A 21,088-nucleotide genomic window follows, 5' to 3' on the forward strand; every position below is an offset into this window, starting at 1 on the left:
ACGACGGGGGACAGGACGGGACGGGACGGGACGGGGGGGACGACACCTCTCGCCTACCCCTTCCATATTTAACCATTACCTAAATCCGAAGGGAAATGAGCAAACCTCTAGGCTTGGGTCTTAAGGTATTTTCAGCGCCGCTGGGCGTATTTATCCCAGAAGAGTTTTCCACAACAAGTTATTTCAAGCCTAGGAGAGGTCTCCGTTGCCCAGGGCCCGGCCTTAGCCCCAATAACAACGCCATGCACGGCCCGATGGCGGCGGGAGGTGTGTTCCCCCACTGCCGGGCCAAGGGCAGGCGATGCAGCGCGGAGCGGGCAGGGCGAGCGCCGGCTGCCCCAGCCCCTGCCCTCTCCCCGCCCGAATCAATCTGTGTTTTGAATCTGTGACTTGTTCTCGTTGCGGAAGTCGAAGGGGATCCAAGAATAGTTCAGATAGATCTGTGTAATTTCTAGAGCAGAACCCCGAGAGAAACGAAACGCCCGATTCCAAAATGACACTTCGATGTCACTTCAGCGAGCTCTGTGAGGTGGAATACGGTAAGACGTTTTCATTTAAGGAAAAATGAGAGAGAAACAGAGGCGGGGAACACTACTGATTTGTGAGGCTCTGGCGCTTTTTGTAACCTTTTTTTTTTTTTTTTTTTTTTGCAGAAGCTCCTAACTAACGCTCAGGAAGTGGAATTTGTGGTTTAGGGGGCCGAGCTCTGAAGGAGTTGAGAGAGACAGAAAAGTTAAAAAAAAAAAAGCAAACTCAAGAGCACCATTGCTCCTTAAAGGGAGACTAAATTTAAAGTCACACAAATTAGCAGGCTGCCGCGCACACCCCGTCTGCAGCCCAGCTCTCTTCGGCCCTCCAAATGGGTAAGCGTTCTCGCTTCTCTCGCCTCGCGTGGGCAGCTGCCGGCGGGCGGGCTGGGGCGGCAGCAACCCTTCTCCGCTCGGCTGAGACCCCGCGTCGCTCCTCAGCCGCCCGGCCCGGCGCCAGCCCCGCGCCCCCGCAGTGACGGCCGCCGGGCGGGTGCGGCCAGCGGGAGCCGGGGCGAACGGCGGCCAGGTGAGCTGCGGGATTCGCCTTCCCACGGGCACGGCACCTGCCTGGCCAGCTCCGGCCTTGGGAAGCCGGCGGCGCCTCCGCGGCGTGACTTTTGGAGGGAAACACGCGGCAGAAGAGGCGCCGCTCCCAGAGCCCCCAACGGTTGCGGCAGCCCTTGCTGTCGGGGTGCGGGTGGGTAACGGGTTATCGGGCCGCTTTGATTTCTCTGCCCGCTCCGTGCAGGCCCGCTGGCTGCTAGCTCCTGCTCAAGGATGAACGCAGGCACAGGTGGGTTCGGGCAGCAACGCTCCCACCCAGCTCCGTGCCGGGGAGGCGGCGCCTCCCCGGCAGCGCTGAGCAGCCCGGCCCCTGCTGGGCGCGGACGGGCCGGAGCTTTGTCGCACAGCCAGTGCCGCCACCTGCGGGGCAGTTCCTGGTCCCCAGCTGGTGCGCTGGGGCTCTTCCCTCTCTTCCCCGTTTGCAACCCTCCAAAGTCCCCTAACCCCTCAAACGAACGTGGATTAAACTCGCAAAGTCAAGTGTAACGGCAGAGGCGTCCCGGTGCTGGATGGGTTCGAATGAACCTCTCCGGCTTTCCCCCGAAGAGTCGGCTCGGGGTAGTTTTATTTAACCCGGTCTCCCCCGACTCCCGCAGGAGAGTTCCCACCTTGTCTCCTTTTCCCGCCCCGGCTTTCGGTGCTCGCAGCTGCAAGGTGGCGCGGCGCCGACAGCTGCGGGCTGGAGGAGAGATTCCGTTTTGTTCGTTTTCGTGTTATCGTGGTTCGCGCGGGATGGGTGAATCAGTCCCTCCGACAGCAACAGCCTCCCAGGCGCCAGGTTTAGGCTGTCGGGTTTGTAACGACTCTCCCTCCCATCCCGGTAACAAGCCCGTCCAGGGTGGTGCGACGTGATATAAGCTGTTTCGGAGGGGAGATTTCTTGGCGCCGCTTCTGCCGTGGCTGCCGGCGCAGGGGCAAGCACGGAGGCGCGGCGTGCCCACTTGGAGGGACGGGATAACACCCGACCGCACCCCCTAGCTCCCTCAGCCCCCTCTCGTCCGAAGAACGGTGCCCAGCTGGTGTTATTGCCTGCTCCCCGCAATCCGGCAGCGGCTGTCGGAGCGTGGCCGGGGCGGCCCCAAGGCCACGGTGGGAGGGAGGGCGGGTAAAAGGCGTTGGCTGGGGAAGGTTGGAAACTGAGTTATCTGCACTCCTGGAAGAGGGGGCGAGGCGAGTGGGCCGGGGGCGGGGGCCGGAGCCACCTGCGCGCTGCCACCTGGCGCGCCGTCCCTGGCGAGCGGCCCCTCCTGGCCGGCGCCCCCGGCCCTCACCGGCGGGCGCGACGCCTTTCCGCAGGTCGCCTCCCCGCCGCCGCCCCGCAGGAGATTCGGGGGTGACACTCGCCGCCGCCGTGCCGGGCGCTTAGAGAGGGAGTGCGGCCGTGCCGGCCGTGACAGCACCCACCATGCCGAGGTCCTTCCTAGTGAAGAGCAAGAAAGCGCACAGCTACCACCAGCCTCGTTCCGCTGACGAGGACTACAGCCTGCGGCTGGAGACGGTGCTAGCCCAGATCTGTGCAGGTAGGAGTCCCTCTGTCGCATTCTCACTCGGAGACTGCCCACCTGCCCGACATCACCTAGGTGCTCGCGGCACCGGGCGGTCGCTCTGAAGCCCCTGCGGGACGCCGGAGGGGCTGATGCGGGTTTGGAGAGAGTCGAGCATCAAACCTTGGCGGGAGCGGGCCGCCGCGGGAGGTGGCTGGCTCCGACTACGGACCCACACTGAGGAGTTCCTTCTTCTCCTTTACCCTGCAGACCCCTGCAAGATTCCCGAGGACACGGAGCTGTGCCGCACCGCCCTGCCCGATCCGGAGCCTTCCCGGGGGCGCTTTTCCCCGGAATCCCACCTTACCGAGGCTGCCGATGGCACCTCCGAGTCAGCGCCCAGCTGCGAGGGCAGTGTCTGTGACAGAGTGTCCGAGTTCGAGGACTTCTGGAGACCTCCCTCGCCCTCCGTCTCGCCAGGTAGGACCGGGGCGAGCAGCGCTCAGCGAGGGTCCGGCTGCATGTCCGTGCCCGTGCCGTGGGGCAGCGGACGGACCATGCATCTCACGGCTATGTGCCACCACCACAAACGAGTATAAGGGACAGATTTGCCTGTCCCTTTTAAAAATTATTATTATTTCCCCCCCAGATTTGCCAGAATCCGTTCCTTCCACTCGTTTTCGGGTTCCCTCTTTCGGGTTGCTTTTCCAGCCCGTATTGTGCTGCTGAGGGAGCAGCAGGTGACAGGCTACAGCAGGAAAGTTGTCATGACACGGGGTGCTATTTTTTCCTTTGTGATTACTTGTTAGATGTAAGCCAGGTTATGTTTAAAAGGTCCCGGCATTCTCCTACAGGGTCGTGCCTACACAGAATTTTTCAGTCATTTTAGACAGTACACGCAATTTATATACCTGCAGTAAACAGAGCTAAACAGAGCTGATTTTGTGTTTTGTACAATCTGCCAGACATTTTCCTAACGCCCTTTCTTCTGCTATTTGGTTGGGGTTTGTTTGTTTGTTTGTTTGTTTTGGGGGGTTTTTTTGGGTTTTTTTTTTTTTTTTTTTTTTTTGGGGGTTTTTTTTTTTTTTTTTTTTTTTTGGGGGTTTTTTTTTTTTTTTTTTTTTTTTGGGGGTTTTTTTTTTTTTTTTTTTTTTTTGGTGTGTTTTTGGTTTTGTTTCTTTGTATTTTTGTTTGGTTTGGTTTTTTAAATGTCGGTTTATTTTTCTTTTCTAAAAACACATTTGTAAAAACCAGAGGGAAAAAAAGCCAATGACGGTCAGATTTAAACACCCCAAATCCAGGAAACTCACACTTATGGCTACAGTGCCTGTCTCTAGCTCCCTTGTCCTGCCTTTGATGTGGCTGGAGCAATGGAAGACGTTGTCCCCAGCCTGGCACAAATACTTATCTCGTTTAAAAATACAATGATGTCATTTTAGAACAAAAATATGTACATATATATATATATATAAAACCATTTTTATTGCCTCGATTAAAAAGAGACAGCTGGACAAAGGACAATTTTTGTCTTGATGAAGGAAAAATTGTGTCAGCTTTACCGACTGACAGCAGACGCCAGCAAAAAAATACTTAGTCCCGGTTTGTCACCATTTCCCACTTCGTCTTTACAAGTGTCCATGCATATGAACGGCTAATTGTAATGACGTGGATTTGCATTTTTAAAGCCTCATCTTCTTTCAAGAGTCCTAAGCTCCTTTAAGGGGACATTCAAAATGCTGCCCGGGATACTTTCGGTCTGTGCAAATGACACACCAGACCAAATGCAGCATTCTTCTGGTAATATTTCTGCACAGACTGTAGCAATGTGTGTAATTTTTGTTCTAACGAATTTTTCCTGCCCCTCCTTTCCCAAATAACTACAATTTCTGCACAGGAAAGAGACCATTTTCATGGAGTGTCAAAAAGATAGATGTAAAATAGAGCAGATATTTTATCAGGTCTGCTCTGCCTTTTCCTCCTTCCCTTTCATTTCTTCCCTCACTGTGGGGTTCATTAGCTTCTGGGCCAACTATCAGGCTGTCCAGGGAAGATAACTTTACAAAATGAGGATGATGTCCCCAGATCAAGATTCTTCAGGGTGGGGTGGGCAGTCCTGGAGCTGTCTGATCCCATTCACAGGAGGTCCGGGAAGGTATAGAACTCCAAGTACATAAGGGCTTTATTAAATGAATCTCAGTGCATTGAGAGAGATGGTGTTATATTAATGATGAAGGCAGTGGCAAGAGGATTAGATAGTTGGGCTTCCTCCCACAGCTCACCTCCTCCAGCCCCTCTGCCTTCCAGCTGCTTTGTTAGCTTCAGTGTGAAGCCAGAATTTGTGTATAGGTCACTTCTGCAAGATGCAGTGGCGAGAGACTGAATTCCTACAATTGTGTTTGGATGGGGCACAATTTTTGTGCTTTGTCAGCCAGAGCAGATGAAAAATAATGGTTTTCAATCGTGCTGAAGGCATGTGTAGTAGTACTACCACTCCTGTATCTCTAGAAGTGAACACAGGTGCAGGTGGCACTTCAATATGCAGAGAAAGCTGTATTTATTTCACTTTTGTCTTTGAGTGCTGTGCTGCTGATGTAGGCAGTCATACAACATACAGACATAATACATGTTCACTGCATCCGTGCAAATCACTTTATTTAACCTCACTTTCTACATGTGTCTAATAACATGGGTGTGCATATGCAGAAGGTGCATGGGAGCTCAGTGCAGCAGTATTAGTAGCTCCTGATGAGCCTGTTGATGCTGCAGAAGGAGAGAGACTTTTCCTGGGTATAATGGAATTGTGCAGAAAATGTGGTGTTTGTGTAAGAGGATGCTCCAATCTTTCTTTGTTATGCATATCAATCTGTACCCAACCATTTGAGTTTGTCTTGCCTTCAAAAACAAGCACTGATTTATTTTTTTTCCTCCCAGAAGTAGTCTCCATAATGGCTGCACAGAATTTCTAGGAAAATGAGGGAGAATGTTTCTCAGTGTCTCTGCTCCCCCCCAGATGCTGTGGAGAAGAGACACATACAGAAATGCCCTGCAATGTGGGAGAGCAGAGTTTGGAGGTTGCTTTGCCACTGGGCTTGGATAGCTTGAGTATACTGTGAGGAAATACCCTGCATTTGTGCTTGAGAGGGCTCCAAAGCATGTGAGGTGATGGAAGGAACATTGCACGCAAACTGATCTGTGGTGCAATGTTCACTGTATACTTTATTGCCAATTCCAAGGGCTCAAAAATCAGGTCAGCCTTCCTTCTCACTCAATGAGCTGGCTCAGAAATCAAGATTGTAAGTAATACCTTATGGATATTCAGTTCTAGTGTTGAAATATTGAGGGTTTATGTTTTCATGCTTTTCTTATAGTTTGAGCTACAAGTTGACTTTAAAAGGAAAAAATAAAGTTATAACAAGAACAAACAAAAGCAAAGCTGAGGGCCTGATGAAATCATGTCATTTCAAGAGCTGGGACTTTAAGATAGGTTTGAATTTTGTGATAAAATCGTGAGAGATGGCAACACTGAAACTGGTTGCAAAGACACAAGATAGATGATGCGATGCTGACCACAACTTTGCAGTCAGTGCAGAACAGGAAAAATCATGCTGAACACCATGTCAGCTAATTTGATTTCATCACTCTCTTCAAATGTCCCTGCTGGTATGTGTGCATATATTTTTAATAAAAAGATTGCTAATTTCAATGGAAGAATTTGAGACTGTTAACATCTGAAATTATGTAAAAGATAGGAAAAAGTCAAGTCATTCAAAGCTCAATTTTAACCTAATTTCCTACTGCCTTCTGTAACCCCTCAGTGTCAACTTGCCTATCCAAATGGATAGCCTAACACATCGTGCCTTCTTTGCCTAGTCCACCCCCATTTATCCTGGTTTGCCAAAGGCTGAAAAAGCCGTGGGAGCTGACATGAGTAAGAAAGAGATCCATTGTGGGTGGACAAGTTTCTGGTTAAAGGAGATTACTCTGGAAGCCCAAGTTATAAGGGAAGCCAATATCTCTATGAAGGCATCAGCATTTCAGTAATTGATTCATCTCTTCCTTGGCTCACTAAAACTGTTGTCCAGTGGAGACATTTGACTCTCCCAGTGCTACTGCCTGTTATGATGAGGACTGAAAGCAGTGTGCCTTGGGCATTAATCAGCATCTCTGGCAGACACTGTTGGGGTCTGGTGCCCTCATGTTCCATCCCAGTTGTGCTTTCCTCCATGTGACACTCGTTGAGCAGTTGTGCCTTTAGACACTCCTCTCAAAGGAGTGCCATTGTATCAGACTCTGCTGTGGGCCACCAAGTGTGATTCCTGTGCCCACTGCATTGGTCAGATGCCACTGCTGAAAGCAAGCCTCTTAGAATCTGCTGAAGCCATTTGAGCTTACCCCGGTGGAAATTTGCTTTGATTACCACTGCTAGGAAAATGGGTTTTTGTCTTCAGGTTTTAATGTGGCCCATCCCAATGATTTTACAAAGCTCAGTGTTTTGGACACACTCAATTTCTTTATATGGAGAACCTCAGAGCAATCTGAAACAACCATGATTTTCTTTCAGATGAGAAGTAATTTTTTTTTTTAAAAAAAAAGTGAAGCATAACAAACAAGCACCTCAGAAGCTGTTACTTAAGTTATGCTGTAGTATAGTTATGGTCAGTTGTGGCATGAAGTTGAGAGACTAGATTTGGGCATTGAATTGTGCAACAAGGTTTTTTAATTTTGTTGATCAGGTAAATCTCAGCACATTTGCTCTGTCTGGCACCTCTGTAATGTTATATTTGCACATATATATATATGTGTGTGTGTGTGTGATCTCTATCAGAGCTTAAACATGTGGACTGTCAGCCTTGATGTCCATCTTGGGATATGGTAGATACATGTTTCCAAGAAGCTGCAGATAAAACTATAGGAAGCTGCAGACTGAGTTGTTTAGATTCTTGCTAGTCTGATCAGTGTGTACACATGAGGTATCCAGAGATGGAGGTAGACAAAATTGGTGTTGGCTTTAAATAATTTGGCTGGAACTTTGGGTAAGTAGGTAGTACTGGACACTGAGGTCCTAATATGCAATATAAACTATCCTCCCATTGAGATGAAAGGGCAGCCTCAAAGTGCAGTACAGGGGTCAGGCTCTGGACACAAGCCTAGGTGCTGAGGCTGTTCTGCCTTATTATAGCATGGATTGTGAAGCACACCAATTCCCATGCCCTTGTGTTTCCACAGCCTCGGAGAGATCTGTGTGTCCATCCCTAGATGAAGCACCCCCTTTCTCAGTGCCCTTCAAACCGTACATGTGGAACAGTCTGGGTGGCTCTGAGCTCAGACACCTTGTGCAAAGCTACAGGCCCTGCCCGACGCTGGAGCGGACCTCAGCCCTGGGGCTCTTCTGCGACCGAGGCTCGGAGCCCGCCCTCTATGGCGCCGAGTGTAGCTCTTCCCTGGGACTGTATGGTGACTTCAGCTCCCCGGGCCCGGGGCTGTTTGAGCGGCCGCCAGCAGCAGCTCCTGGACTCTATGCTGAAACTCAGCCTGGACTGCAGCAGGAGAAGGGGCCAGGTGGCATCAAAGTGGAGTCTGACCTCTTGTGCCGCCCACTGCTCATCAGCACTGGCTCTTACAAGTGTGTCAAGTGCAGCAAGGTAGGGATTCCTTTCTCCCACACTGGATATGGCTCCCTCCCAGCCCTTTCTCCCTGGCAAACTTAACGCTGTGTACTGTATTTCCTCAGGTCTTCTCCACACCGCATGGCCTTGAGGTACATGTGCGCCGCTCACACAGCGGCACGAGGCCCTTTGCCTGTGACATGTGTGGCAAGACCTTCGGCCATGCAGTCAGCCTGGAGCAGCACAAGGCCGTGCACTCACAGGTGAGAGCAGGCAGGCTGCCAGGATGGACGGCTGGGGACCAGGGCCAGCTGCTCTATTCTGCTGGCTGGGGAAGCCACGAAGGCAAATACAGGGCAAGGAGGTAGGGACCTATACTGAGGAGGGGAAGAGAAGGTGGGAGAGCTGCAGTGGGCAGCTGTAGGTGAAGAATATTGTGACAATCAGAGGAAAGGGTGGCCAGTTAGTGTGCAAAGGAGCTATGAGGTAATTAAAGAACACAGGCTTTGTTTCCATTCTTCAGACCTTGCATGTGTCGTCTGTATTAAGCAATGGGCACTTCTGGCACTCAAGAAGTAACAGAAAATAATAAGTGTTCACTCTCAGAGCTGGAAATTGCAATGCAGATGTTGGCTTTTTTTAACAGCTAAAGCAACTCAGTGTGTTTTCTTCTGATGCAGCACTCCTCATTCTTTCTCCTCCCTCCCACAAAGCAGTGAGTCCTTGTTTGGAGTCATTTTTGTCAGTGCAGGGAACATCTGAACGACCATTCAGGTACAGAGCACTGACTTCACCCGTCTCGACACACTGAGTCACACACCCAAAGAATATGGTGGTTAATTTTGGTAGGAGGACTTGTAACATTTTCCACCTGCTGATACGATGCCATATTTCCCCTTCCCCACCCACCTGACCTGGCAAATCTTCCTTCTTCAGATTGACTTTTGGAGGATAGAGTTACAGCAATGTTTTTTTACTCTTTATAATTTTGTGAGTGTGCAATCAGCAGAGCACACAATGAAGGGAGATATCTCATTGTCCATGAAACAATGGTGAAAAGAGCAGCACTGCATAATGTGTCCATGGAGGGGACAGCATTTTGGGGAGAATGCATTAAAAGCCAAATAAAGAAGGTGATTCTGTGAAAGCATAGAAGGAAGCAAAGAAGGAAGAGGAAGGTGCAATGGGAGTTAAGGGATGGAAAGAAGAGATGATGTGGTATAAGAAACTGATGGAGAGGAGTGTGTGAGGGAGAGGTGAGAGACAGTAAGGTCTTAATGCATTTGGTTTTATACGTTGAAGTAGTAAGCTCAAAAGCTGTTTGTCCCAGGTGCTCTACATACCTTCCACTTGAGTTTTAATGGAACTAAAAAAAGCACTTAGTTTACCATGCCAGAACTCAGTCTACCAGAGTGATTTCCCAAGAGACCCAAGCAGCCCTTGGCACCCACTTTCCTGTGTACAGTGGAGAGGTGGCCTCTGAACAGTACTGCAGCTGTTGGGCTTCCCAGTACAGTGATTGTGTCTCAGGCCTCTGATAAAGTGTGCTGGCAGACTCTGCCCAGTCCATTGGGGTTGCTCCCACCTGGCCATTCCTGCCAGCAGGAAGAGCTGTTCAATTAAATTTTAGTAATGCACAGCGCTAGGAGAGGATGCATTATCTTTTTTATCATGTGGTGTTGCTACCAAGCCAGTGTTACCATCTGTGTGGGCCAGTCCAGCTCCCTGGAGAAGTATAAGTTCTTGCTAAGGCAGAAGGAGCAACACTCATGTGCAGTTGGGCAGTTTGTTGCTGATGGGATCATTGGTGTGATGTGTGTGTCTGGGCTCATCTCTCTGCAGGAACGCAGCTTTGATTGTAAGATTTGCGGCAAGAGTTTTAAGAGATCTTCTACTCTGTCCACCCACCTGCTCATCCACTCAGACACCCGACCCTACCCGTGCCAGTACTGTGGGAAGCGGTTCCACCAGAAATCTGATATGAAGAAACACACCTTCATTCACACAGGTCAGCCCTGCAACTGCTAGGGTCAGCCCCAACATGAGGGCAGGTCTCAGAGGTTTCTCTGCAGCAGTCCATTCCTCCTCAGCTGGGACAGCACAAACACCTCCCTATGCTTCTCACTGTCCTGCTGCTGTTCATGTTATCTGAGCTGTACCTGGGCAAAGGAGGGTGATCTGGAGGAGCTTTAATGGACAGCAGCTGCAAAATAACCTACAAAAATCCTCGCAATCCAATCAGTGTTCCCTTAATAGGATCCACCAATGTTTATTCACAGGGCTTTTGTGTGAGATGATTTGTAGAGTATTGTATTCTTGTGGCCTTGATTTACAGCTGAGGTCCCGGGAAAATGACAGGTGAATTTGATTACAGCATTGCTTTTTGCAGGATCTACCAATTTACAATAGGAACAACAGGAGTCTCCTCCTCTAGATCAAACACTAAATTGGAGGGCCGAGGTCTTAGTCTAAATATTTGTTCAGAGATTGTCTGCACTTCCACCTGGACTTTCTGAGAAATGGCTACAGTTTGATACAGAATAGAAGGAGAGGTGCAGAGTTCTCAAGTTTCACTGTTACTAATAAACATGGAAACTAATATAAAGTGCAGGTGAATCACCAAAGGAAATTGTTTCAAAAGTATCACTCAGTGAGAAGGCAGGTTTATCAGAAATCATTAAAAGAATATCTTGCTTTTCAGACCTGCACCGTTCACTTGAAGTAGAGGGAAATGAATGTGTAAGATATGGAAGAACCCATAGACATGAAATATCAGTTAGACTGGACAAATGTATGGTTCAGATGACCAAAATCCTTTTCCCTGATAGTGGCCACTAGCAGATATAAAGGGTGAAGCCTAAAAAGGGCAAATATGTAGAGACACGGCACTATATGTAGCACTGCTTGGCTGTGACTTTTCTAGGTGACAAGCAGAGAATAGTAAATGTTACTTATAGAGATTTTTCACTGAAGGTTGCTGGAAGAAAATGACCAATTTATGAAGTAATACAAGAAGTATCTCCTTAGTAACTTTTTCAAATTATGCTTGATTAAGTAGAATTTCAGACAAATTCTGAATCAGATTATTTTCTTGTGAGATCAGAAACTGTGCCTGGGCTTTTAAAATGCTAATGTCAAAGCAGGTTTTTAACTGACTGAGGGATTCCTTTCATATGCACCATATATTTGTGGAATAAGCCTTCAGCACATTTTGCATTATTTTTTTTTGATTCTAAGAATCTGATCTTCAAACACCCAAAGAATTTGTTGTTCCCAGCTGAAGCCAGTGGGCTCTGCAGGTGCAAAGCCACTCTGAAAATCCGGCATGGTGTTGTGGTTGGGTTCCCTTTAATTTGTTATTTGATCATAAACAGTGGGAAAATATACTTAAATCCTGCTCCCATGGAGTTTTGTCACTGACTCCTCTATAGAAGTTCCAGAGGTTGTATCTATTCCTGTTTACATTATTTACCTGCAGGAGAACTTCAGGGCTCTGACTGCTAGCATTGCAGTGTGGGGAAGAGAGAGAACAGATGTCTGCATGAACCCTGCCCTTCAGGATTCACTTAATGGCCCTCAAACCTCCCTTGGGGACAGACCCCAGATCACTGGATTTGATTTAACAATTTCTATCTACCTATTCCACCTGCCTTCATGCTGATGGTATAGTAATCAGTGTCAGGCATTAATCACTTTTCCAGGAGTTCCTCATATTTCTAGGACACAAAGCCAGTTTAAACTACACAGAGCCCATGCAGACAAATACACTCACAAGGTGCGGTGTCCTGAGAGCACTCTGCTTCAGACTGCTCTCAGGACTATGCTGGGCTGATGGAGGTGCATCCAAGTCCAGGCCTGCTCAGCTGCAGTAGAGGCTCAGCTAATGCTCTGTCTTGGGCTCCCTCCATGTCTTTTTGTAAGAATGACTTCTTAGGTAAGCATACAAAAATCTCTTTGATAAGCTTTAAGTACCAGTGTATATTTGCTGTGGTCCCACATAAGCAGCATGCTGCCTCTTTCACAGCCTCTCTCTTTCCCACCTTCTGCTTGCAGGTGAGAAGCCTCATAAGTGCCAGGTGTGTGGAAAAGCCTTTAGTCAAAGCTCCAACCTCATCACCCACAGTCGGAAGCACACAGGCTTCAAGCCCTTTGGTTGTGATCTGTGTGGCAAAGGCTTCCAACGAAAGGTGGATTTACGGAGACACCGGGAGACGCAGCACGGCCTGAAATGAGTCCAAACTACAATACGGAAAGGGCTACAACACTATGAGAACAGACTCCCTTGGCTTCCCTGCTGGACCCAAGCCCTGTCCTGAACACAGACCCTGGCATTACCTTTCTGAACAAGAGCTCAAACAGGAAAGAAGAGGACAGAGCCATGTGTTGACAGCTCAACCTGAATGACTGTGAAGGGGCAAAGTAAAGGCTGGAGTTTCTCTCCTTCTCTTCCCCTTGTTGTTTCTGAAATAACACTCTTTTAGATATAAAGCCTATATATATACTCCAAAGACGGATAAGCTATCAAATATCTGCAAGCTGGAAAATATTTCTGCCATGGCCATGATGAACCCCTTCAAGTTTTCAGTAGCTTGAATCAGCTGGCAGGAAATCATGGGTATAACAGTGTTTACATGGGGTAATGACACAGACCCATCAGCATCTGCCCTGGTTGAGTTCAGTGCTGAATGGGCTCACTCTTGGATGACTTCCTGTCAGGAAAACCTGGAGGAACAGGACTGTGCAGTTTGACATCTTGCTGGTTTTTAACCAAAGGTACCAGCTTGTGTCTGATCCTGCTCTCACTTATTCTAGTGCAAATCAGAAGCTGCATTAACAGTTACAGAGAGGTCCTTTTTATCCTCCCTGAGCCACCTCTCTCTGTGCAAGGCCTGACTGCTTATGTTTGAAGCATGGAGGGTTACTTCTTCCTACATCCACTAGGGAGAAGGAAGCTTGTGAAAGACCAGTGGAAAAGCCAAAGCACAGAATTATGCCTTAGAACTAGAAACCAATCCAACAAGTGGACCTGCCTGAGGAGGGCAGGAGCACCAGGGAAGCACAGACTTTCTGTCCAGAACCATTACTGGCTTATGCACTCTGGGCTTGTTCTAATAACTGGAAAATAGCTACTTAATAGCATCAGTTGTATATTTGTTTTTGGTTTTTTAATTTTTAAAGGGAAACTTTCTGAGGTGGGCAGGACTTACTGTAAAAGTATAGTTTACTTAATTTGCCTTAACAACTCTGCATGTACCTCAGTTAAAAAAAAAAACAAAACTGTTTTTACTTTGTTGACAAGTTTGTAAATGTCCTTATTTAGATTTTATGGAGTGTCTTATGTTTCTTGATACATATTTATTAGAACAATGTTTTAAGTTAATAAAGTATCGAGGACGGTCCAGAGTGATTATTATTCAATATGTAACTGCACATTTGTGAATGTCACCATTACAACAATATACCACAGCGCCTGTCAGGGAATCCAAGGAGGGAATGCAGACACAAGGGCTGTAGTGATTAAAGAACACAACTGCCATGTTTATTTGTTCAATTCTTACTGATTTCAGATCAACATTCACACTTTTGAGAATAAGGATACACCATGGCTTGGACTATATCTATAAAAGGATTTAGGGGGGAAACCGCAGTTTTAAGGCTTTGCTTTGGAAATGTAGACAGCCAGAAGTCCCTGCTTAGCCCAGGAGCAACTTGAATATCTCCCACAAGATTAAATGTCTGGGAGTTTGCAGGGACACCTGAGTAGCAGGTGCATCATTTATACTTAAGCCTGTTGGGACTCACAATATGGCCTTTTGCCTGTCTGCCTGCCTTGCCAGCAGGGCTGGCTCCATCTGGCAGTTGCACCCCATACAAAAGAGAAGCAGGCAGATGATGGAGGGGTCCCTTGTCCTTTTCCCAACAGAGCACAGCATGGGAGCCTGGCTTTTTACATGTGCATGTAAGCTTGTGCGCCCACACGGGTATATACTCATGTTTCCAGCTTTGTACATTTATTCTGGACAAACCCAGTGAGCAGAGTCGCCCTGTGCCCTGCCGGGCTGGCCCAGCCCTGAGGCACCCTTCCTGCCCGGGGCCGGGACACTCACCTGCCATGGCGCCAAGGAGGTCCTCCCTGTTCTTCTGCTTTCTGTCACCCTTGACAATTTTGGTTGGCTCCGCATGTGGCTGTCCCGGCAGGCTGTGGCTGTGTCCCCTCAGGGCTGCCCCGGCGGGCTGTGGCCGTGTCCCCTCGGGGCTCTCAAGGCACGCTGTGGCCGTGTCCCCTCAGGGCTGTCCCGGCAGGCTGTGGCCGTGTCCCCGCGGGCTGTCCCGGCAGGCTTGGCCGTGTCCCGTCGAGGCTCTCAAGGCAGGCTGTGGCCACGTCCCCGCGGGGCTGCCCGGGCAGGCTGTGGCCTTGTCCCCTCAGGGCTGTCCCGGCAGGCTGTGGCCGTGTCCCCTCAGGGCTCACCCGCTCGGGCGGAGCTGCGCTCTGCCCCTGAGGTGCCCAGGCCGAGCTCTCACTGAGCGGCAACGCAGCCACAATCACAGCAACCAGGCTGAAGGGACGTGGCACAGGCATTGCAGGAGGTGCCAGCTGCTCTGAAAACCACATTAGACCCATCATGCTGGATTAATTAATGCGGAAGGTCAGTGCAGGAGACTCTGAGTGGTTTTGCGAAAGGCCTGTGATGTCCTGGGTCCCACCCAGGCCAGGAGAGGTTCCAAGGCATGCCTCAGCCAGTGGCACAGGCAGGCTTGGGGCTGTCCCAGGGTGATGCTCAATATTTGTTTTACCGGGAAGCTGTTGCTGTGAATGGAGTGAGTGCTGGCCTGTGGTTCTGGGTATGGGTTGGCCGGGGTGCAGCTGTTGCCCCCAGTCCCTCTGCCCTCAGGAGGACCTTTTCTGCCAGCCACAGCCTCCCTCCTTCCTCCCTCTGGGCAGGCCTTGCTCCAGCAGGCCCTGAGCAGGCTCAGTTGTTGGCATTTACCTTTAAAACTACAATAGCAATGTGTGCTTGCCCTCTTGGAGCATCCTGTTTCCAAACAGGGCAACTAGCGTGGCTTGAGTCTAGTGCTGCCCACAGGGTGGGGTGGATGGCTGGGGAGGCAGTATGGACACAGCACAGGTGGCAAGAATGTTCTTCGTGGGAAGAAACCCACAGGTGTTTTATTGGTTTAAGTGTGTCTGCTCCCAGAGCATGTTGCAGTTAGTGGTGTCTCAGGGCACAGCTGTTGGGCTGCAGCTCAGATACAAACCCCCTGAAATACTTGCGTGTTGCTGCATGGGAGGTTGTTCCCATGTCCCCAGCCCTGCTTGCATGAGTGCCAGTTGCTGGTTTGGGTGAAATGCAGCTACCCATGGAGAAAAGTCATGGCTTTAAGGTGGAGAATTGAAATGAAGAAGAGGAAAAGAAGATTTATCTGGGGAGAATCAGAACAGGCTACTGAGAGGCTGTGGGGCAAGTCTGAAGATTGGAAATATCTCTCTCAATGTTATTACTGTGTGTCATTAAAAATGCATTATGCATATTACATGACCCATTATTCATGAAGCAGGTTCCATACCTTTTGTTTGCCAGAGTAACAGTAGAAAGGGTAAGGAGAGACACTGGAGCACACCTTTGTTTCTTTCTGTAAATTTTTAATGACACCTCTAGCTAACCAGTTGGTGAAGCTCAGTTCCTGCATAAAAGTGGAAAGGCAGAGCTATCTACGGGACAACTAAGCCTTTCAGAAGCTAATTTGAGCTTGTGTTCATCCACACCAACAATGATTAAATTACCTATCAAGTGTGCAGAGCTATCAGGATTCAGGGCATTGAAAAACAAGGTGAATTTATCTGATTGATTTAAAAGACATGGGTGGAACAAGTGGGTTATAAAAATAAAAGGTCTTTTCCTTATAGATATTATAGAAGTACTTCTCTGGCAAGCTAAAGAACTTTTTACTTTGCTTCCAAAAGTTGTTTTGGCTGCACAGAAAACAAATTTATTAGTTGAAATCAAAATACTTTATCCAAATCTGTTAGCAGGCTGAATTAATTCATGAGGCAGAAACAAAATGCCTTATTAGGTTCCATCCGTATGCCAGGCAGAGATGTTTAAAATTAAAATATGCAAACATCATCTGTGTTTTCTATAGTCAGTTTCCAAAAGCTGATAGTAACACTCAGATTGGATATTGCAACACAAGGTAGAGAGCTGCTCTTCTGGGTCTTGCTCCTTCCTCAAGCAAAATATTTATTGCAGTTGAGGGGAGGGAGGAAGAGGTTTCTAGAATAAGCCCTGGGTGAAAGATTGCGAGACTCGTGCAATTCTGCTTGCAAGCTGTGCTGCTGTTGCATGTTGACAAAGGTGTGCTCCTCAAGCCTCTGCATTTTCCACCTGTAAGAGAAAAAACCAAACAGGTCAGTTGTATCAAATTTGTCTCCAGCATAACCACAGTTCACATCAGGAATGGATTTTGCCTTTACTCTGTAAAATTTGGGTCTTACTCTAAATAGTGAAACATAGCAGCATACAGCCCTTTGAGGAAATTCTGATTTAGAAAAGCACTGAAATATGCATGTAAGTCAATGGAGTGTGTCTCTAGCAGAGACCTTACTAGATGCCTGCTCAGAGTTAAAATTCCAGAGATTTTCCCTGCTGAATCTTAGACCTTACTCCATTGCCAAGCCACATCCTGTCTGTCTATTTTCACCTGCAGTGGAGGTGGCTTCTGAGAATGCCAAGGGTAATTTTTTTTTTTTAATTGTCAATAGGCTAGTGGTAGTTTCCAGTATTTTTTCCTCTGAGTAATGAAGCGGTCAAAATAGATTTCAGGCATGGAAATATCTGTTATGCATTATAAGGCATTTAAAATGATGGAACCAGATTTTAAAGGTATTTGTGCATCTAAAACTGCAGATACATCTGAATGTGGATTGGATATGTCTATGACTTCTTTACTGGGGGAAGAAAAATAAAAAAAACCCAACACATGAGTCTCAGAACATTTCTTGAGTCTGTGTCACACCAGTTTGTGATATGCACAACGTACGGACTGTAAAGAGAGAGCACATAAATGTGAAGGAAATGTTTCATACATTATAAAAATGCTGGCCACACCTTGTTGGAATAATGTTGCCTAACGGATTTACCTGGAACATGTGATAAAGCTTTTAAATAAGTTGAGAGCAAACCACTTTTATGTGCTTGTTCTAACATGCTACTTCTCATCTGCATTTTTGAGGTTGTTTTTTTTTTTTTAGTAGACGTGACATGACAAAAGAATATTGAATAAGGCAAACATAGAAGGAAAATAATGTCACAGGTATTGAAATTATTTTCTTTTAATACTGTGCAACCATCTTTTTGACACATGTGGGATCCCCCAGCCAGCTGGATACTGCAGTGCATGGGGTGCATCCACCCCACTCACTGGGGCTCAGCGTCCATAGGCACTGGCAGTTGCTGCAGCAATGCTGGGCTCCTCTGCTCAAGCAGCCCAGAAGGCAGCTCAGCTGCTGGCTCATGCTGCCAGCTCCCTCCGTGGCACACGGCTCAGAGCTGGCTGCTCCACCACCGCGCTGGCACTGGCTGGCAGGAGTGCAGCACTGCAGGTGTTGAAAATGGCCAAGATATTCCATTGATTTAGGTACTGTAATAGGGCCAGCTGGCATTAAAGGGAAATTGTAATCCTCTGAGGTGACAGACAGTTCATTATGATACATAACTTATGTTTTACACTTTTTTCCCCCCCATGAATAATACATTTCCAAAGCTCACTGATAGACTCAAGGGGTGAGTTCAAAGGGGAAAAAGAGGTATCATTGCAAAGAACAAGAAGCTAACTCCCAATGTTTTTAGTATTTTGTATAGGAAAGTTTAAGGGTTGAAGTGAAGAGCCACAACAAATAGTATTTTATTATGTGATCAGCCAGAAAAGAATAAACATTACTTTGGTCTAAATTGCTTCCAAGGACTCCTAGCAATTAACTTTAACTGATTTAAGCCAAGGGCTCTTATGTTGCCTGTTATACCTGCTAAATTCCCAATTTCACTGACTATCAGCTCTGCCTCTACTATTGCCCTTTGCCTCTCTGAAACACAGTAACATGGAAAGGCAGGCAGGAGGGTGAGACCAAAAAGGGAATGAGTGAAAAATAGTCTTGATCCTCTTTATGTAGCTGTCTAACTCTTTGAGGTGCTGCAGGAACGATGGTTGCAGGTAGACATCCGTTATTACAAACCTGCACTCAGGGAGCTCGGACCTTCTGGACCAGGATGCTCTTGCTCTCACTGAGTAATAGTGAGTGTGAGTCAGGGTGCTGTCACCTCAAGCTCTGAGAGCAAAGAGCTGGGTCTTCCTGTGTGCTTGTGCTGGGCTTTGTGCTGCAGGGGCCTGACCTTTGCTGAGCTCTGCTGTGTACTCTATATATCTGCTGTCAGTTGGTTTTGGAATTATTTGTGTTTTCAGTAGCTTAAATTAACATTAATGGCAATTGAGAAGAGTCTCCTTCCTGTGTGATATTTCCACCATGGCTGAGATGTTTTGCTTGTGAGCTCCTCTACTAAGCCAGGTAGCCTCCCTCTCTGCCTGCCCATTTGTCAGCTGGGCCTGGCTCTGGCAGGGCTCACTGCTGTTGTTCCCTACAGGCATTTGGCAATCTTTGGATTGATTTCTGTGGCCATTTGAGGTGGTGAGGCCGTTTGCCACCTCTCCCTTCATCCCAGGCAAGGGTGGTGATCTTCCAGCGAGTGCTTCCTTCCCAGTTTCCCCAGCCTAAGTTGCGTCACAGACCCTTGCAGGGATGGAAAAGAACAGTTGCATTTATGGGAGGAAGGGGTTTTATGCAAGTGGGGTGAGCTCTGTCCTCTCTTACTTTTACCTAAATTCTAAATACGCCTGTCTGAAACCTTTCACATCACTCACCATACTCCGGGAAGACACGCGCCGTGGAAGAGCATGTGCATAATTGTGATGTGCCTCAAACTGCTAGGCACCAAATAATTGCAGAAGGGGAGATGCTTCACTGTGTACTTCTCTCTTCTGAGACTGCTGTGGTTTAGTTTTTAACCGTGGCTCTTTCTACTTGCCATTTGGATGTCGGTTTTGTTCCTCTGCATGTTCGGTTGCTGAAATCTCATGTTTGAGCAATTTTTTCTGTGAACGTCTGTATGTTGGAGAAGGCTGCCACAGCCTTTATATTGATGCTTTGGCAAGGTTAAGGACTCCTGGTTTTTAGATCCCAGTAGTGGCTGGACAGCCAAGATGCTCTCTACAAAATCCAGGTATGAGGAGGTGTGGTTCTCACCCAGAAACTGTTGGATCCTATGGGTCCCATACAGTAAAGAGTAACACAAAAAGACAAATGCACCAGCTGAGTTGGGTTCTGCCAACTGTTCATCTGAATCAGGGGAAATGCTGCAGTTAAGCAGCATGACTGGATGTGCACATGTGTTACAGTGAGGGTATCTGTTGGTACTGCTAGTGAGAGTCTCCTAGGTTAATGTTATTGCCCTCTGTCCAATCCCCCTTCCTGTTAGCTGTGTGGTGGGAATTCAGCTGACAATCACTGAAGCTCCCTGAAAGCACAAGTACTGGCATGTGAATCAGTCTCCAATGGTGATAGCAGTGCCTCTTGGCCAGAGACCAGGCAGTCCTGAAGCTCTGGTGGGCTTTGTTTTACGGGAGGGCAAAAAGGGTAAAAAAACCTGTCAACAATGACAAAAAATTGTTTCCTTGTGCTTCATTTTCCTCACCAACACAGAAGCCAAAAAATACCAAGCCTTGCTTTCTACCCAAAAAGTTGCTTCTCCTCTTTCTCTGACTGGGCTGCAGGCATTGCTGTGCCTGTTCTCTCCTGCTGCTGGGGGGTGACTCAGGGCTGTGCATTTTCCCGGCCCCCCATGCTGTGAGGAGGGGAGTGTCACCCATGTGTGAGAACTGGTGGCAGTCAACCTTGCCAAGAGCTGGCTCCTGCCTGCAGGCCCCCAGGCTGGCCAGCACATGGCAAGCACGGGCCTGTGATGGTGCAGCCAGGAGCCCGTGGTTTGGGTGCTCTGTTTCCTATTTCTTCAATCCCTTTATTGCAGCGAGCTGCTCTTACGTATATTGACAATAAAGGGTGATAACTGAAATCGGGTTTATGGGCTAAAGGAGCTAAAGTGTCCTTTTAGCACAGCCCACAGTAGCCAGGGATGTGATAAAATCACTGATAACCTTAACAGTGCAGCTGGCCAGCCATGCTTCTGAAAAGTTTTATGTTTTCCACAATATAACAAAATATTTTGTCAGCTTAAACAAATGTAAATGAGCCCAATTCCTTATCTGTTGATTAGCAGGTTTTCATTGTTAGCTCTGACAAAGCCTTGTTCATGGGACTGACAATCTGACTTAATTTTGCATAATGCCCTGAGGACTGAAACTCACTTCTGTTAGAAATAAACTAAACTGCTCCTATGTGTAAAGGCTAGGCAGGGCAGAGGAGCAGAGGGAGCAGGGAAGATGCCATCAGTATAAGAAAGTCATGGGCCAGAGGAGATTTTGTTTAAGTCCACCTGTCCATGGAATAGAGAGACTGCTAAGGACTCCTTGTGTGTGTTTGCAGTTCTATAAACTTGATAAAGAAATTTAAAATAGGGTAATTGCACATCTTGCTAACAGTGGTGCTCAGTTTTATGTTGTAACAGTGGTTGCCAAAGAGGTAGAGGAAACTCCACCACAATACTGAGAGAAAATGTGTGTGCAGCAAGTGCCTCTGGCACACCCAGGCTCTGTGCAGCCACAGTCAGAAAGATCAGGCTAAAGATTCATGAGATGGTGCTGGACAGATTTGATTCCTTCACAGGAAACCCTCAAACACCTTGAAGGGGGACTATAACCTGAATATGCCTCGGGAGATGGAGTACTCAAAAGCATG

The 21,088-nt window shown here is 47.8% G+C and overlaps 2 protein-coding genes across 3 annotated transcripts in view; one reads left to right on the plus strand and one right to left on the minus strand.

Annotated features, from left to right (window-relative positions):
* The first annotated feature begins 2,414 nt into the window (after window positions 1–2,414).
* Window positions 2,415–13,490, plus strand: GFI1 (growth factor independent 1 transcriptional repressor). The gene is made up of 7 exons (XM_041483290.1): window positions 2,415–2,620; window positions 2,754–2,788; window positions 2,908–3,058; window positions 7,805–8,220; window positions 8,310–8,447; window positions 10,027–10,192; window positions 12,238–13,490. Exons 1-7 carry the CDS (start codon window positions 2,500–2,502, stop codon window positions 12,414–12,416), a joined length of 1,206 nt encoding a protein of 401 aa, XP_041339224.1. The 5' UTR covers window positions 2,415–2,499; the 3' UTR covers window positions 12,417–13,490.
* Window positions 13,491–16,150: 2,660 nt separating this feature from the next.
* RPAP2 (RNA polymerase II associated protein 2) overlaps window positions 16,151–21,088 on the minus strand; it is a 56,525-nt gene continuing 51,587 nt past the window's right edge. The window contains exon 12 of one of the 2 annotated variants that reach the window (XM_041483116.1): window positions 16,151–16,568. In XM_041483116.1, the coding sequence (XP_041339050.1) occupies window positions 16,412–16,568 (157 nt within the window). In that variant the 3' untranslated portion in view covers window positions 16,151–16,411. The remainder of the gene's footprint in view (window positions 16,569–21,088) is intronic. The other variant, XR_005956431.1, reaches the window with a different exon arrangement.

This window comes from Pyrgilauda ruficollis, unplaced genomic scaffold (genome assembly GCF_017590135.1).
Source record: "Pyrgilauda ruficollis isolate IOZ18807 unplaced genomic scaffold, ASM1759013v1 scaffold6, whole genome shotgun sequence".
Classification (NCBI taxonomy): Eukaryota; Metazoa; Chordata; class Aves; order Passeriformes; family Passeridae; genus Pyrgilauda; species Pyrgilauda ruficollis.

What these genes read in the sequence shown, in the direction of transcription:
- GFI1 (XM_041483290.1), top strand. Translation starts at nt 2,500, where the DNA reads ATGCCGAGGTCCTTCCTAGTGAAGAGCAAGAAAGCGCACAGCTACCAC. An exon ending in GGAGCGGGCCGCCGCGGGAG is followed by an intron (nt 2,789 to 2,907) that starts GTGGCTGGCTCC and finishes CCCGATCCGGAG; the next exon opens with CCTTCCCGGGGGCGCTTTTC. An exon ending in AGTGTGTCAAGTGCAGCAAG is followed by an intron (nt 8,221 to 8,309) that starts GTAGGGATTCCT and finishes GTATTTCCTCAG; the next exon opens with GTCTTCTCCACACCGCATGG.